General features: G+C 42.6%; 1 protein-coding gene across 1 annotated transcript in view; it reads left to right on the top strand.

Annotated features, from left to right (window-relative positions):
• The window catches only part of LOC144762518 (uncharacterized), a 709614-nt gene that overhangs the window by 584570 nt on the left and 108774 nt on the right, over positions 1 to 16270 (top strand). The window contains exon 39 of the mRNA XM_078647742.1: positions 9630 to 9750. Coding sequence (XP_078503868.1) covers positions 9630 to 9750 — 121 coding nt within the window. The remainder of the gene's footprint in view (positions 1 to 9629; positions 9751 to 16270) is intronic.

Raw genomic sequence — 16270 nt, 5'->3', positions numbered from 1 at the left:
CGTGGGCATACTTGCCTACGAATCCCGTCGTCTACAGGCCATTCAAAACCAAGCTGCCTGCCTTATCCTTTCCCTTCCTAAATCTTCTCATATCACCCCGGCTCTCAAGTCCCTTCATTGGCTTCCTGTCCGTCTCAGATCCTTCTTCAAATTGGCCTGCCTTGCTTTTCGGGCTCATTCCCGCTCTGCTCCCCTGTTCATCACTTCTCTCGTTTCCTCTCATGCCCCTAGTCGCACTCTTCGTTCCTCCTCTCTTTCTTTTCTTCATATCCCTCTCTTCCGTAAATCCAGAACGGGGGGCACCCGGTTTTCAGTCCAGGCCCCCAGTTCTGGAACAGTCTGCCTCTCTCCATCCGTTCCATCCCCATCTACACTCATTTCCGCAAAGCCCTCAAAACCTTCCTTTTTTCTCAGGCATTCCCTTCCTAGTCTCCCTGGGTCTCCTTTGTTGAGTTCTGATCAGGTTCCCAGCGCCAGGAAGCCGCTTGGCCGCAGTGCGCTTTATTAAATACTTTATTCATTCATTCATTCATTCATTCAGTCCATTGACTGCCCTTTTGTGTGTAATAAGCTCCAGAGGCTTTCCTGCAACTTCCCAGCTCACCTGCTGCACTGGACCTGCCTCGACCTGCAACTGGACGTGTCTGAGCTTGCTGGCCTCTACTGGAGTGAGTTCCTGGTACTCAAGAGGTGCTTCCCCAGCTCCTTCACCCTTGCCTGGCATTAGTTTCAGCTCCTCCTAAGAAGGAAAGTTGAAATCATAACGTTTGGGCCCTTCACTACTGCAAACAGGCACATTCGTGCCAAGACACTCCCATCTGTGACGACTGCCAATGCAAAGCTCCTGTGAACCCTACTCTTTGCTCTCAGATATGCATTCTGTGCTACAGTGTGACAGCCAACATGAAGCTCCAGCAACGACGATCCACAACATCTGACTAGCTCTTAACACTAGAGCGTGACAGCCTGCGCCTCTTGACTTGCTTGTTGCGCTATAGCGACGACCATCCTCAACGCTCTCCCTGCTCCTTGCGGCTTCTTTCACTGTTTTATGTTATGTTATGTTATTTGCTTTTATAACACACACAACTACTCCAAGAAGTGTCCTGGCACGATCAGGAAAGAGTCATAAATCTTAAAAAAATTGACACTAGAAAAGAAAGGTTTTCAGCTTTCTCTTAACGTCCACAGAATCGACGATACTGCGTAACGCCTGCGGCAGGGCATTTCCAGCCTGTACAGCCTTCAAGGCCAGGGAACACCCTCCCAGCCTCTGGCGAGTGAACCGTGAGATCCGGGCAAGAAGTTGTGAGGAAGACCGCAATGGCGATCCGGGACATAGAAGGAAAATCTCTTATATAGATAAATAGGCCCGCGGCCATAGAGGCACTGTGAGCAATAGTGAGAATTTTAAATTTGATCCGTGCCTCAACAGGAAGCCAGTGCAATGTTCGCAGATGTAAACCCACGCTGCTCCTGCTGGAAAGATCCGGCAGAAACCTGTCGGCTGAATTTTGCATGACTTGAAGCTTAATTAGAAGATAGCCCTGAGTACCAACGTACAACGCATTGGCGTAATCAAGGCGAGAAAGTATCAAGGCGCAGAAAACCGTTTCCTTCGCCGAACTAGGAAGGAGAGGAAGAAACTTCAACATTTTCAGCGTTGCAAAGCAGGTACCTGCCAGCCTCTAGATCTGGGTGGGGAATAGTAGGTTGTCCTCGAACCACATCCCCAAATTCTTGGCAGAGTTGCATTTAGAAGTAGGTAGGGGAAAACCAGAAGGCCACAGCAACTCTCTAAAGTTATCCGGGAATTTGCCATACAAAACAATCTCTGATTTTTCCTCATTACACTTAAGCTGCACTGCAGCAAGCCAGTGAAACACTGAGGACAAACAATGTTGAACAGAACAGACCGCTGCATCTTCCCTGCCATAAGTGAATAGGAGTAGGGTGTCATCTGCATAAGTCGTCACCCTAGCCCCTCAGCCAAATAAACCAGAGGGGTGACATAGATGTTAAAAAGGAGAGGGCTAAGGGAAGACCACTGTGGAACACCAGTAGTCACTGGAAGAGGTGTCGATGAGAATGGCGACAGCCAGACCTGTTGTGTCCTGCCCTCCAGGAAGGATGGGAGTCAGCCCTAGGCGGTGCCGGAAATGCCGATCGCAGAGAGCCAAGCAAGAAGCAGGGCATGGGGCACCGTGTTGAATGCCGCCGAGAGGTCCAGCATAATCAATGCTGCCCTCCCACCGGCATCTAGACACACTCGAATCAGCTCGGAGACCTCTGCCAACACCGACTCTGTGCTGTAAGATGCACTAAACCCTGACTGGGCAGGGTGCAATAAGCCAGCGCCCTGCCTGGTCACAACCTTCTCACTCACCTTAGTCAGACTGGGCAAAAGGGAAATAGGACGATAGTTACTAAGAATCGAATGATCCAGTGAGGGCTTTTTCAGCAGAGGGAGAATTTTTGCCTGCTTCCAACCCTCTGGGACAAGGGCTTCCCGGAGAGACGTGTTAATGATCATATTAACCTCCGGGTTGATGATCTCAGCAGCTGAAGCCAACAATCTGGCCCCACAGGGGTCAGAAGGCAAGCCCGATTTCAGACCTCTGAGAATTTTAAGAGTGCAGGACAAATCCACTGGGGAAAACGCGATCAGAGCATGGGAAGGCTCAGATGGCAGCAGAGAAGAAGACACAGAGGCCATGGGGCCGCTTAGACAGGAAGAGAAAGCCACCTGGATCTTACAGATCTTATCCCCAAAAAACCTGGAGAGGGCATTACACCAAGCCTCTGAGGCTGGCTGCGCGCAAGTCTCAGTTCTGGGAGACAAAAAACTCTGGACTATCGAAAAGATTTCTTTCTAATTGTTTTTTGCCTGATTGATCCGAAGTGAGTAGTATTGCCTTTTGGCCAGAGTAATGGCAGCGTAATAACTTTTTTGTTTGCTCCTAAGTGCATGCTTCGCCAGAGGACAATAGTGTGAACAGGTCTCTTTGAGAAGGTCACTTTTTCAGTGGGACACACCTGGTCCCTTTATACAACCCACGCTCCATCGCATTGGGCCTAAACTTGTGCTTTCCCCCTGGTTAGCATGACCAGATGAATGCGAGATGCACTTTATGCTTTGAGGTGCTATGTCTACCTAAAACCTTGAAATTACATAGCTCTGATTTTACTGATTGAATTTTGTTGTTCCGGTATCATTTTATTAATTAAGATGTACTCTATTTTTCTAAATTGGTTTAGATTTTACTTGTGTTGTGTTTTCACTTTATTACTGTTTGTGTACAGGATAAATACTTTATACATTGCTTTTAAGTTGAACCTGACTGCTTTTGTGCCAATCTACCAGATGGTTAAGCACAGGTTAATTTAGTGAAATGTGTGGTTCACCATGAGAATAATTGTGGGACTCCCAACCCCCTCTGTCAATAACCCAATTGCTTACAGTCCCCTTACAAACACAACTTGAAACAGGGTTGAAGTACATATTGAGGAGAATCTCGAGTGAGAGCAGTTGTTGGATGTGGGGATGTTACAAACAGAATGGAAGATTGTGTAGATACTGTGGCATTTGTGGTGAAACTGTACATCATATTTTATTAGGCAATGTATTTTTAAAGCGTCTACTTATTTATTTAACGACATAACATTTCAAACAGAACTAGTTTAATATAGATCAGTACATAGCAACAGAAGCAGTTGGGAGATTAACTGAAGCCTAGGTTTATAGTATGTGCCTGGAGCTGTAAATACTGTTTGTGAATATGAGCAGAGGAGACACGAAGGTGGGAAAAAGTACTGCAGTGTTCAATACAAGTGTTACCAAAGAATTAGCTAGCTTGGTTACAATACTGCAATAAAGGAATTGTGATGTTGATATATGAAATAGTCAGCTGCTAATCCTTAAATAATGTAGGAATTGAGTCAAGACAGTTGTTTTAAAGTTTGATGGGATCTGTGTGAAATTAAAAATTACCATTGTAAACCATACCATAATAACTAATCCATAATAAGAAAATCATCACTACTAATTTTGATTTTGCATTGGGTGAAACATCATAAAAAACGTAGTCAAGAATACCATAATCTCGAAAATATGCATCAACCCTAACCCTTTTCCTATCCCTAATCCTGAGATTTTTGTAGAACAACAATTTTGAATGCATATTTTATGTGGTATTAGTTATTACATTTGTATTTTGTGTCTGTAATATACAATACATTTAATTGATTGACGTAACCAAATGTAAAACTAAAGGGCACCACGCAGAGCTTGTGCTTCATGACTAGACAGGAAAGTAGACTGGAAAGGGCAGGCTGTGAGGTGCTTTGTGTTATTGTCACAATCAGATTACATTTTTCTGTAATCCCTCTTTATAGTCCTATTTCACACACACACACAGTGGCCTTTTGATGGTGTGATAATGCGAGTAGTCATCTAAATTGTCACAGAATTGGATTTCTGAGGATCACTAGGATGGAGTGATGTGTGCATTGCCAGACTGACCATTCTGTGAACTCCAACTTTTTCCGCATGGGCTGTATTCAGAGCTGGATGGGTGCAAGGCCCAGGCATGAAAGACCCAATGGTGCGATTCTAGCCGAGGCAGGACCATACTGGAATGTTATTCCCCCAGGCATTTCCCCGGTGGGCTGGAGCACTTGAACGCTGGTTCTGAAATGCCAGGGCTGCTGCCGCAGTGACCTTCCATAGCTCCATAGCAAAGGGGGCTTCAAGAAAGAGAGGGGCAGAGTAGGATTGAGAGAGTGAGAGATCAGAGAAAGATAAGGAGGGAGAACCAATGGATGGAAAGGGAGAGTGGAAGGGCGAGATTTTGATCGATACCTTATCACTATTGATCCAAACCCCGATCTGGTCGACTGAACCTTTGTTGCCTGTCATTGAAGGAAGAAAGTGCCTCTCTCCCCAAGTTAGTTCACCCAATAAAGGACCCCGCTCCAAAAGATCACAAACAACTTCTAGCTTTCAAAAGTTTATTGTAAGGATAGGATAAGCTGCAAATACAGACATCTCAGAATGAGATTCACGAGATACACAGGTCCAACTACATACATGTGCTCTCTGAAAGCCCTCAGACGAGCAACGGAAATTACTAACACAAGTTCTAAGAATAATAAAGCTATCAGCATTGACGCATATCTCTCCTTCATTTAAGTTGGAGGAAAACACACAGGTTAGGCTGTCCCTACCCTGCTCTAGATGGTATCCCTACTTAACCAAATCCCACTCTTACAAAGGTGTCAGCAGTGAATGACCCCCAAGGGAAGTCACTCACTCTAAGTCTCTTGGTGAAAACCTATAGTTCTCCAGTCATGACCCCTCTCTGCCTACCCATCCGCTCTCTTTAGGGTCCTCAGGTATCTGCTCTAACTCCACCCAGGGGTGCTGTCCCTAATACAAAACAGTCAACAACATTTGAGACGCCCCTCATGAGACGCCCCTCACGTGGTGTAGCTTCTGGCTTTTTCCATGCTGCTTTGTATTGGGCCTCATACGTTGGAGTTGACCTTGCTTCTCAGACTCTTCTCCGGCCCGCTGATACCCCTTAAAACATTCCAGAACCCTCCTCCATGTCTGGGCCGTCTACTGAACAGACCTCTATTCATTCATTTATAATTGGATTCCCCCTTTTCTCTTGCAGACAGACATCTGCAGCCAAGAACCCAACTCTCATAGACTTCCAAAAAGGTTTCGCAACATTTCTCGGCCCAGACATGTACGTGTAAATCAATGTTAAAACATTACAGGCCTACAGCATTTCTCATAATGATTATAGCATTCAACTTCTTCATTAATTAAAGCATGTTAATACTCTTATTCTATTATTCAGTAAACACATCTATAAATCATGGCCCATTAATGCAATAGCCAAAACATTAGTTCAATCTATGTCGTGAAAAGAAACACCTTCCCCTTCCCTTCTAGCTCTGGCCCTGAGGCCTACCACATTCTGCGTTTAACCACATACCATCTTACATTTTAGCAGTTACACGACATGGATTCAGGAATAATCACATCTAATAAAATCATATAGTGTCACACATTTCTGTATTAGTTCCACTTCTACTTAAATCTCTACATTAGCTATACATTCAGAATATAATTGCAGATACTACTAGCACTCATGGCATTTCTCCTCATGATTTGTGCTTACTACAGGTAAGTGTGATGCACTCATACATTTAGGTCAGTTTGCGCTCTCTCAAGAGCTAGAGCGAGGACAGGAAAGGAACGCGGCTGGTTTCAGCATTTTTGCCAGGCAGCCCCCAGTTTCCCAGTCCTGCCCTTAGTCGAGGCATCCTGCAGTGGGGGCAGTTCTGAACACTTTTGCCATGGCTGATTTTGTTTTCTAGTCTAGGGCTGGATCTGTGATATGTTAGTGTCCCTAGCATGCACTGCACTGGTTGTGTTTGCGCCTCCAGTACGTAGTGCAGTAAGTTATTCTCATTCTCAAGTAGTCTAGATGCATTGCAGTGTAGTGGGTTAGTGTCCCTAGCAGTTTCCTTTAACTAGATTTCTTTCTGTGCTGCAGTGACGTTTGTGTGCACACTTTCCTGAGTTGTATGCACAACCTTTTAGTACATTTATAGAGACGCCCCTATGTTATTTAAAGAGCAAGAAATGGAAATACCAACAATTTAGGGTTAATGTGCTAACAGATGCAAACACAGGCATGCCCAAAGGAGGACAGACTGTGTTTTACATCTGTGAAGCTTACCTCTTTCTGTGCCATGTGTTTTATTCACAAGTGATAGGTTACTTCTTCTAGAGTGCATTTCAGCGTGGGAGTGGGTGGTGGTGTCCATAGGATGCAGTGTTGCTGCAGCATGCCTGGTTGGTGTCCTTTAGTTGCAGTGCAGTGTTGGGATTTTGTATCATGCTGATGCAGTGTAACTTTATAGGTTTACCACCTTGTTGTGGGGTGAAGTGTTGTGTGTTATTGTGACTAGGATGAAATGCCGTGCCTTGGTGGATATTGCTATTTGATGTGGTGGTAATAAATCACTACTCTGAGTAATTTAGAAACCAAAGTTTAGCTTTTTAGATATTAACATTAAAACAACCCGAGAGCCAGTCTTGGAACTGTGTCTCGAGAAAGAACTTTGCTTTTATTACTAGTATTCCTGAATTATTTTGCTATTTTCTGACGACAGGTGTATGAGAGTCCTCGAGTGATAAAACTGGTGTTGCCTAGCTGCATGGTGATAAGCCAGTTAGGATTCTTATTGCACAGTCCTAGGATCCATGCCAATAACAAGGTAGACTTTCTTGCTAGTAATATTAGAGCAGGCCAGGACAGGTGGTATCCAGGAAAGCCACTGACAACCTGCCCTTTGGAATAATATGAAATAAGATATTAACACACAAATATATTTTGGGTTTCTTATAAGATTTTTTGCATTTCTCCTTAGGAAACCTATAAGATTATTTCATACAGATAGCTAGCTATTTAAATGTCATTTGAGTCCAGTTCCCCAAAATCTATGCACTCATTTTTTAAAATTGTTTTCAGATCTGTCTGAGATCCCAAATTCAGTGTACCTATGGGGCCACTTGTAAATGAGAAAAAACGACCTGTGACCAGTACGCATTCAGTGAAAACATCTTTATTTCCTCTACTGTGCATGCACCTCAGATCCTTTCAGTGCTTTGCCAATTATCTACATTTTCTACATTTTAACTGTATTGAGTAATATTGGGCAAAGTTGCAAACAAGAAAAACATTAATGAAACTTAGTGAAAGGCTAAACAAATCACAATAGTTTTGCGCTAATGAAACATCAACAATAAGTATCTCCAACCACACAAAAGCATGGTTTTGGTAAAAAACACAAGGTAAGTAAATAGATTATAGATGTCTATCAAACAGTGGTCTGCAACCCAGTGCTTAATTTGATCTGGTGGTTTCCAGTGCTCTGCACTAGTACTTATTTGTCAACTCTGGCACTTATTAAAGTCTGCAACATGGTGGGGATGTTTGTCTAATTTAGAGAGGAGCACAACAACAGTAGTTTATGAATTTGATATACGTTAAAAAAGACTAACACTTGCCCCCTATCATTCTTATACATTTGGGGGCCTGGGATACTCTGAATTTTCACACTTGAAGGAGTGTAATGGTTAGTACTTGTGTTGGTGCTGTCATTGGCAGCGCTGGCAGGGGCAATGGGTTGTGCAAGCTGCAGTGGCCTCTTTACGAAGGCCCTGGTGCCATATTTTCTGATTTTACAAACTAAGCACTGCTGCAACCCCCTCAAGATTTAACAGACTATTAAATCTGTACTGAAGGATTGCCTTTGATCTGCAGTGTAATTTACTGGCCCAACCAGCTTCCACTGATGGTTAAATTGATCTTGTGCATCTGCGGCAAACTGGCACCTGTTGTCAAATGAACTGAAGTACCTTTTCTGTGTCTTTAATTGAAGAGCCCTTGTTTTATATTAAATGTACACGGACAATTGAAATCTAATGGTCACTAACAGAATTGCAGAGATCTATTGATTTTTTGTGTGTGATGTCATCACTAATGGAATATTAAAGATTGTTTCTACCATAATTGTAACTAATTTTTTTGAGAGTTTGTAATGAAACACTGATATTACATTAATACTTTTTGGAATTGACTAACTTTTCTGGATTTGTGCTTTGGCGTTACAATGGGCAGCAGGGTCAAGACTAATTTGCATATGGCTGGGTCCAAACTGGAATGGTGTGGTGAGCAAAAACAAATGGATTTAGGGCCAGATCTCTGTACTGGGGTGAGAGTTTGACATTGTTCACCATTCCGTTCATCATTTGTTCTTTTTGCATTTGTTGACCTAAGTGGGACGGGTATCCCCAGATGTGGGTCCTGTGCACACCATACCACTGGCATCCAGCTATCATGGCTGATAAGGGGTTATACCCTGAAGCCGGTCCTAGGATGCTTGTTTCTGGTCTAGGGAGGGCCTGGCAGTTCGGGCTGGACTGTTCCCATGGTAGCAGGGTCAATGATTTGCATATGGTTGGGTCTAAACTGGAATGGCACATTGAGCAAAAAAATATTGGATTTAGGCCCAGATCTCAATGCAAGGGTGAGTGTTTGACATTGTTTAGCATTCCGTCCATCATTTGTTCTCTGTGCATTTGTCGCCCTAAGTGGGTAGGGCATGCCCAGACGTGTGTCCCATGCTCACCATACCACCAGAGTCAAGTTATCCTGGTTGATATGGGGTGAGACCCCAAAGGGAGGACCTGGCCTGGCAGTTTGGACTGGACTGTTTCCATTTGGAGTCAAGAATGATTTGCATACGGCTGTGTCCAAACTGGAACAGTGTAGTGAGCAAAAAACCAATGGAGTTCGGCCCGATCTCTGTAGTGGGGGTGAGTGTTTGACATTGTTCAACATTCTTGCCATTATTTGTTCTTTTTGCGTTTGATGTTCATTAAGAGCCTCCGACCACAAAATTACATTTATTGAAGTATTTTATTTAATGTATACATATACACGTTGTCAGTGCTTTAGTCGATTGCTTAAACACAGAAGTGCATATATGATAAACATAATTTGAATGTCACGTCATCCGTGAACTGATTTTGCCTATTTCCTTAGATAAGAAGCCAGCTGTCTCAGGAGCGCAGTTTGAAGCTGGATGCTTTCCATCGTGTGGATGAGCTGCAGACTCAGGTGTATGATTTAGAAACAACAACATCTCAGAGGAACTCTTCCGCAGGTAAGTACGGGTTGATGGGTTCCAGAGTGGTACCTATAGGGTGAGTCTCAGTGCCTTCGTTACAGTGGCTTGCAACTCATCGCCTCTCATCGAGGCAACATAGGTGCCGAAGTGCTGACAATGTAGGACCTAAGTTTCAACAGAAAAATATATAAATATATTTATTTTCATTAATGTCCAGGGCTTTAAGTATATAACTCTTGTTATTATCTTTGTGTGAATTTAACTATGTAATTGCCACAATTTATCTTTCAGTATATTTGTATTCTGTTGTTTCCATCTGAGTTGTATAGCGTTTATGATGTCCGAAGAATATTATTGTGAACTTTCGTTGCTCTTTTATGATAGCCCATCGACTGCTTTCAATTTACTTAATGATTTTGCCCCTCTATTAAGGTGTTGAGCACTTATTTTATAATATCCATTGAGCTCAACTCTTTACTTTTCCCACCATCTGAGTGTTGAAACAGATAAAACAGGCACTTTCTAAAATCCAAAGTAGTCTCAAAGTGGAGAGAAATTAAATATTTCCTATGTCCAGGATTAGGGTTGATTGTGTTTGGCGTTAGAGTTCCCTCTGTGTAGGGTGCTGCTGGTCGGATGCTTAGATCACTATCTTGACTTTACAGAATCAGACAGGTGCCTCCATTAGGCCATCAGAGCCTGTTTCACACATGCATAAGAGAACTGGGTGTGGGTAGAACATGCAGAGTTTTACTCCACAGAATGTCATGGAGTTACATAAAAACACTGTGAGATTCCTCGGAGTTCTATCAACTGGCAGAAAATATACATGTGGCACTTCTCATACTACAATTTATTTCCCTTAGCACGAGCAGTGCTGAAAAATCAGTGTAAATGGCACAATGCTTTGCACAAGAGCATTGCTGCCTCTCAAGTAGAGAAGTCTACTCAAGCAGCAGCAAATCTGCTCGAGAAACAGCCCTCTGACCGTGAACCCCTGCGACCATCTGTGATAGAAATTCATGCTAATCGAAGCCAAATCTCGCTCACACTTGCCTGCATTTCTAGAGCCTCACAGGAAAAAGGTTCTGCCACACGGGGATTGGTGGAATTTGGGCAAAACACTGCATTACAAGAGCAAAGTGGAGTTGCAAAATTCCACAAATTAAACATTCCACCCACTCCTGGAGAGAGCATACATTTGTTTTCTTTTTTCATTTTTTTTTTCAAATTGTTGTTATAAATTTGAAATGTTTGTGCTCAGAGGTTTCAAAGTAAAGGATATCTCATCAGGAGTTTTGTTACAACAGAGTAAGACAAAGAAATTATATCACCCAGTAATATCTGTCATCTAAATACCACACAATGGGCCATATGTATCATAGTTCCGTTTTGCGAATTCTAAATAGCGATTTTTAAGGAATCCCTATTTAGAATTCGCAAAACGGTATGTATGTAAAAAATCGCTTCTTTTTAGCGATTCCTTAACATTCCTAATTTGCGATTAGCAAATTGCTAATCGCAAATTACCCATTCATTTCTATGGACCAGGAGGCCCATAGGAATGAAGGGGAAATTTGAGATTAGCAATTTGCTAATCGCAAATTAGGTATATTTTCAAGGGTGCAGAGGTGTCTCAAGAACACCCTGCTGCACCCCTGAAAATGACATGTGGGGGCATATGGCGCACATACATGCCCTAGGGCATGTATGAGCGTCATATGGCACCTTTGGTTTTTTTGAAAATTGCTTTGTTAAAAGAATTCGCAACTTACCACCAACTAGAAGTTGGTGGTAATTTGCGAATCCTTATGAGCATTTTTGCATTGTTTTTCCTTTGATACATTGCATTTAAGGAATCGCAAAACTCCCCTGAACTTTCTACACCAACAGGATCATTCGATTTGGTCACCTGATGTAATTTACCATTTTAATCTGTCTGTGATGGATAATGTATTATGTGTTACTTTCTGATTTTATAATGTTGCAGTGTTTTTTTACTTTTGGATATACTATGCCAACCTTGAAGCCTTCTATTAATGCTCTATTCAGGTCTTCTAAATTGCTCTGATACCCTTGGGTCTAGCCAACATTATATAACACACTAAAATAAATAAATACATTCTGGTACTCTCCATACTGTTTTATTTGTGAGACCCAAAGGATCCAATGTCTGCTGCTGCCTTTGATTAGCAGGGCTGAAGGACAGTACAGGACATTCAGCCTCCTTTGCGGAAGTTACTGGAGAAATCTGAGACTCCGCGAAATCTAGACTGACTAGTGGGGGGTTGAAATAGCCCAAACACCTCAACTCTTAACAATTTGTAAAGGTTTACAAATTTCCAGAGGGAGACCAGTGTGAACTATACTACAGTAACCACATACTAAAGACTTTCAATTAAAGAGAGTGTTTTTGTGCACTGGATTAACCACAATTCATCAGGGCTAATTGTGGGCTGGTATGCCAGACAATGTTCTTCCTCCTCTTTTTACAGTAGTCACACGTAGAGGTAACTGTAGGACAGGTCTTGTTGTGCCTGGCATGAATTAGTATAGAAATGCATACAGACATGTCAGCCCTAAAGAGGTATTTTTCATAACGCAAAAAAACTGGGGGTTAAAATATGACTCTTAGTCTAAGGCCTTTTATGGGTTATTTAACTGTGCTCTATAATGGAAGGTAAAACAAACAGGATAGGGATCAGGACACAAGGCCCAGCAGGCTCTCCTTGCACACAATCCTCAGTTTAACCAGTTAGGGTCTAGCACATATGTGCACATTCACGCTTCAACCCTTGTACCAGCAGTTGCCAGGCTCATGCGATTCCCACTTTCAGCATGATGCTTGAGGAAAAGATGCCTATCAAAAGCATATATTTTCTTTTTAAAGTATACAAGTAACACTACATTTGGTGATCTGTGAACGTCGACAATCATAACACCATATACATGTTAATATTAGACACGTGGGCCTCCGGATGTACCTCCACCTGGGTATAGCTTGTATGGCATGTGTTTGGAAGACATTTCGACATGTCTTTGTTTTCACCAATCGGGCACCTATGGCCGTTACAATTGTATTACGCCCTGGCTCCCGCCCTAATGACTTGTTGTCAGTTCAGACACCTCCTGCGGTGGTTCACATAGATTTCCCCGGTATTCATTCCATTTGCCCCAAATAGTGGACCATTTTTTGGGACACCCCCTATGTATAAATACCGCCTTTTCTGCCACCATCGCCGCATCCATGTCTTCCCCCCCCAGTGTGTTCTCGAGGGTATGGTGCCGGATCCCCATTTTCTAGCTATGTTCCGCTTATGTGGTGTGTTTTTAAGTGCAGAAAGAAGGTAATCTGTTCTCCTTCACTGTTTGGTGACGGAAGGACAAGAAATTTACAATCATCTTCCGGATCTCCCCACTTCAGAAGCTGATAGTTTAATTAAATTGAAGTGTGCATAAAGAAATTGAATATACATTTCCTTCCTAAAGTCAGTACATTACTTGAGAGATATAATTTTACAAAAAGAAGGCAAAAGGAGGGTGAGTCTGTTGAAATGTATGTTACTCAGTTGAGGAAACTTGCTTCTTCCTGCAAATTTGCAGATTTTGTGGACGAACGTATAAGAGATCAGTTCATGCTAGGTTTTGATATGGAAAGAGTGAGAGAAGAGTTGTAGATGAGGGATGAACCCTCACTGGTTGAGGTCATTCAGGTAGCAAAAAGGGTAGAACACTCTCTTAAATGTGTTGCCATGATAAAAATGGATGATGAACAAATGGTACAAGTGGTCAAAGAAAAGTTAAAAAGAGCTCCTATCAAAGCTGAAGAAAATGTCGGTAGTTCGCAGGTGTTTTAGGTGCGATAAAACTGATCACTTGGCAAATGACAACATGTGTCCAGCTCTTAAAGTCGTTTGATTAAAGTGTAAAAAAAAGGGGTCACTTTGCTAGTGTTTGTGAAGCAAAAGTGCGACCCTCTAATGTCAAATCTTTGGATGCTGAGGTTGAACCAGTAGATGAAGATTTTGAGTGCGGTCAACTCCTCTTGCAGGTATCTGACACTACTAATAAGGGTAGCACCTCTTTCCCTATTGACAAAATATTGATTGAGGATGAAACTACCAAGGTGTTGTTTGATTCTGTGGCTAAGATCACAATCATATCTAATACATTCTTTGAGGACAAATTGAAATACAGTATTGTTTTGTCTAAAGTCTTAGGTAATATAGGTCTTCTAACTTCTGAAGCCCAAGTATGCTCTTCCTTCCTTCAGATGTGCTCTGGTTAAGGGGATCGGTTGGGTTTTAGTGCCCTCAAGTCTTAAGGATATAAGGGAGGCCTTTAGGTTTGCTGCCCACTTGATTTTCCTACCCATGTTGAAATCTACAATTTACTTAAAAGAACATAAATAGTTTTCCAGTGCTGGAGTATTCCTCAGACTCCACCAAAATAGGATGGGGTGTAGCATGGCCTTACTCATAATATGGTTCAAGCCCATATCCCACAGCAAAGGCAGCAGCATGGGTGTACTCAGGGGTAACTTGACTAAAGATCATAAACATGTATTTTTTAGCAGTTGCATGGTGCTGGCCCAGCATGACCCCACAGCTTGGCTCCTTATAAGGCACTTGTTACTGCCTTTATCTGGTAAATATTAAGGGCCAGGGCTATCTGTCTTGTATTTAAGGAGTTAAACAACCTTTACACACAAGATGCATAACTGGATAGATTTAGGCCACTCTTCCTGATTTGGGGGTACCAGGACATATTAGAGGTCAGCTTGATGCTCAGATAATCAAAGTCATACAGGCTCTCCAAACAATGGCGACTAAGTTTGACGGATCCTCTAACTGTTTTATGTGGTTTGTGCACATACATTTTGTTTGCCCCAAAGGTATTTCCAGACCCCAGTCAAAGTTATCCATCAGGGTCTGAGGGCCTGACGCAGTTCTGGACACCAGCAGGGAGTCATCTGCAAAGAGGAGTATCAGTAATTTATGACCCGTGATCATTGGAGCATCACCCCTACAATGTTCCATCTAAGTCACTACGTCATTTAAAAACAGGGAGAAGAGGGTATAGCTAGCACACACCCCTCTCTCAACTCAAATGTGATCTCTGAGCACGCCTTGCTGCCCCAACCCACTTATGCATATGCGCCAGAATGTAAACAAATTAAACAATCAAGTAATGGAAAGGTTATCGCCATCTGCCTTAGAGTCTCCCAAAGCTTGTGATGTGGAACTAAGTGGAAAGCAATTTTGAAGTCCACACAAATTAAATATAAATGTACTTTCTTGATGACCACTGTTTTCCAAACCATAGTCAGAAATCTGAACATTCCATCTATGGTGCTGACACGTTCTAAATACAGTTTGCAGGTCTGACACAGTGGCTGCATCTTCGATCCAGGACTCAAGGGAGCTCAGGATCTGCCTGTAAAACATATTTTGGGATAAATCTATTAGACTGTTTGGTATGTAGTTCAGTGGTAAATCCTAAGGGCCCTTTTTGTGGATAGGTACAATCTCTGCTGCTTTCTATGAGGGTGGTCAGAGCTCCTACTACAATTGCATTTGCAAGTTTATTAAAATATAATGTCCAGTTCACCATATCAGCTTTGTGAAGATCCCCTAGTATCCCATGGGTCCTGCTGCCATGCCTGGCATGATAATATTAATAGCACTCCTAGTGGCTTCGAGCACTATGAATAGTTCAGGTTTGGTTGTAGAGCAACCTGTCTCAGATCAGTCATAGATAACTGGATAATCCTCTCCTGCTGTGTAATATAAGTCAGAGAAGTGCTTCCACCATACCCGGGGCTGAATAAAGTTATTTAAAGTTAAGCTTCTCCACTGGCCCCTGTTGGCCATTAACTCCCAGAATTGTTTCCCATCCTTAAACTTTGCGGCTTCAAATATATGATGCCAGAGTTTGGTATCCCTGGCTCGATGAGCCTGCACTTAGATTTTTATTATACTGTGCCTTCTTGATCCTTATGAGATCACCTTTCAGTGTATGTAGCAGTTCAGTTTTTGCAACCCTGAAATCTTTATTGAACCAGGAGGAGCCTTGTTTAGAATGAGCATATTCCTTCCAGTCATCTTGGCAAAAACAATAGCCCACTTTACAAAAACGATCCCTGTGAATATCAGGTATGACTAGTTTCCTGGCCTCAGTAGTGTCTAATCTGTCTATATCCTCTAGGGCAATGTTAAGCCCCATTTTGCTAAAATCCAGGGTCTCAGGCTTAGCAGACACTCTAGCCCATTTCAAAGAACACTTGTTATTAGCTGACCATATATCCATTGATGATGAATTCAGGGCATCCTCCAAGCCCACTATGAAGTCTGCCATTATACAATGTAAGGCATTATGGGTCACAGGCATCAAGCATTTTTGTCTTTGAAAATGGGCCGATTTGCAGAATCTGCCCATTTGCGAACGCAAAAAAGGCTTTTCAGATGCAGCAAACCCTAATTTGCGATTCGGTAACCTGTTACCGAATCGTAAAATGGGTTTGCGATTCTCTATCAGGAGGGGGCGTCTCTTCCTA

The sequence above is a fragment of the Lissotriton helveticus genome, chromosome 6 (genome assembly GCF_964261635.1).
Source record: "Lissotriton helveticus chromosome 6, aLisHel1.1, whole genome shotgun sequence".
NCBI classification, from domain to species: domain Eukaryota; kingdom Metazoa; phylum Chordata; class Amphibia; order Caudata; family Salamandridae; genus Lissotriton; species Lissotriton helveticus.
This window is presented reverse-complemented; position numbering and strand designations above follow the sequence as displayed.